The following is a 1967-nucleotide window of genomic DNA, read 5'->3' as shown; positions in this document are numbered from 1 at the left end:
CCCGGGGGCGCCCTGCCGCCTCCCCCCTTGCTCACCTGCACGCCCAGGTAGGCCAGGTGGGGCTCCAGGCCGGGCTCCAGCGCCAGCAGGAAGGCGGAGGCGGCGGTGCCCCCCGCCGCGTTGGCCAGCCCGATCTCGGCCGAGACCTTGGCCAGGTGCGTGCTGAGGTCCACGGTGCGCCGCACCTCCTCGGCCAGCAGGTCGGCGGCGGCGGCCCGCGCGGCCGCCAGGCACAGGAGCAGGCGGCACAGCAGCCCCGCCATGGCCGACACAGCGCGCGGGGAGGGCACAAGATGGCGGCGCCCGCGCTGCACGGGGAGGGCACAAGATGGCGGCGCCCGCCGGGGGAGGCGGCGCATGATGGCGGCGCCCAGCAGCTCCTGAGGCCCCGTGCGGAGTAGGCGGCCGCGCGAGTGCCTGAGTGGAAAGGCAGTGGCCAAGGGGCTGAGCCCCCGGAGGCGGCAGCTTACCGGGGGGGAGCGAGTGGCTGTGTGGTGGGGCACGACACCCCAGCCCCGGGGCTGGCTTTGCTTCCCCAAAACAGGACGCAGTCCCTGTCCCTTCGCCGGGATGCTGGGCTCCCCTCGTGCGCAGCCTTGCCCACGCTCCCCGTGGCGCGCAGGCTTTCCTGCCTCAGCACTGCAGCCCAGCGCTCCCCACACGTGGCTAGACCCGCTTTTACAAATCACTGCATGACCTGAAGGGGGGGGGGAGGTTAACAAATAATTTGGGGGGCTCTGAGTTTGCCTTTGGCTTCTGTGCACTCAGGGCGTCCATGCATTTTCTAGTCATCTTTTCCTGCCATTGCACAAACCAGAAGCTTTGTTTTCTCCTCATTTTTTTTAGCAAAAGCTGTTTCTTACCAGGGCTCCAGGAGTGGGAGCTTCAAAAGGACAAAACCTTAAAGCCTTGTGATAATACCCTGCTGTTTGACGGCCCGAGAGAAGATGTCCGGCGCTGCCCCGCAGAACGGATGGCTGCCCAGCGGGTGGGACGAGGCAGCCGCATGCCGAAGGCGGACCAGGGTTGGGAGCTGCCGGTGGGGGTTTGGCCCCGGGCTAAAAAACACTGATAATAAATATCTAAATGATGCCAGAGCAGAAATGCTGCCAGCAGCCAAGGCTGAACTAACTTAGAGGTGGAGAAAGGAAAATGTTAGTGGTTTAATGCGTGACAGTGGGGAAGAGCGATTGACACTTTATTCCCAAACATCTAAAGCAGATAAAAGCAAGAAACGGATGTTGTCTGCCATGACTGCTGGAGCAGGGCCTTTGCCTGGGAGCCCTGTGGGACAACAGGCTTATTATGTTTATGTAACGGGATCCAGGGCTGGACCCTTCTTTAATATCTTAATGTGAGTCACCAAAGTAACTCTCTGGATTGGGCTGAGATTGCCAAGTATTGGAAGGGGATTTCCTAAATGTTGTAAAATTTGGATCTGGAGTCAAGCAATCCCTAGGCAATGGCTAAATAAAGTAGGGTGTATCCTGATGTGTTATGTTCCAAACAGCATCACCTCTTAACTAGCCTTCCTTTTTTTCCCCTCACTGTTTCCCACAATTCCTGTCGTGAAAGTTTTCTTCACAAACGACTTCACTTTCCCTTTGATTTATTTAGGCGCTGGATGTGTGGCTTTGGCAGCTGGCCCTGCCAGCGTGTCCTAGCGCAAGCGGGCTGTTTTGTCGCTGTGTTTCGGGCAACATCAGGGCAATCTTCCAGCAGCACAGCAGGAGATGGGCTCAGGGATGGGTGTCCAGCTCCTCAGCCTCGTGCTTCCAGCTGGGGAAACGTTCCCGGTCCCTGCGCTCTCCAGGAAAAGCGTGTTTATCTTGGCTTCATTCTCCAAAGAGCCAGGCTTGGGGCGTGAGAGCTGGGTAGGCAGGTTACGGGAGAAACGACTGCAAAACACACATGGCTGAACGAAACCGCTGGCTCTAATTTAAGGTTGGCCGGCAGTGCTGCAGCTG

The 1967-nt window shown here is 58.9% G+C and overlaps 1 protein-coding gene across 1 annotated transcript in view; it reads right to left on the bottom strand.

The window, feature by feature from the left end:
* RPN1 (ribophorin I) overlaps positions 1-301 on the bottom strand; it is an 8370-nt gene extending 8069 nt beyond the window's left edge. Inside the window, exon 1 of the mRNA XM_026075514.1 lies at positions 36-301. Within this exon, the coding sequence (XP_025931299.1) occupies positions 36-263 (228 nt within the window). The 5' untranslated portion in view covers positions 264-301. The remainder of the gene's footprint in view (positions 1-35) is intronic.
* Between the last annotated feature and the right edge of the window lie 1666 nt (positions 302-1967).

The sequence above is a fragment of the Apteryx rowi genome, unplaced genomic scaffold, assembly GCF_003343035.1.
Source record: "Apteryx rowi isolate R43461 unplaced genomic scaffold, aptRow1 scaffold_405, whole genome shotgun sequence".
In the NCBI taxonomy this organism is placed as follows: Eukaryota; Metazoa; Chordata; class Aves; order Apterygiformes; family Apterygidae; genus Apteryx; species Apteryx rowi.
Note: the sequence above shows the minus strand (reverse complement) of the source record. Positions and strands in the feature narration are given on the sequence as shown.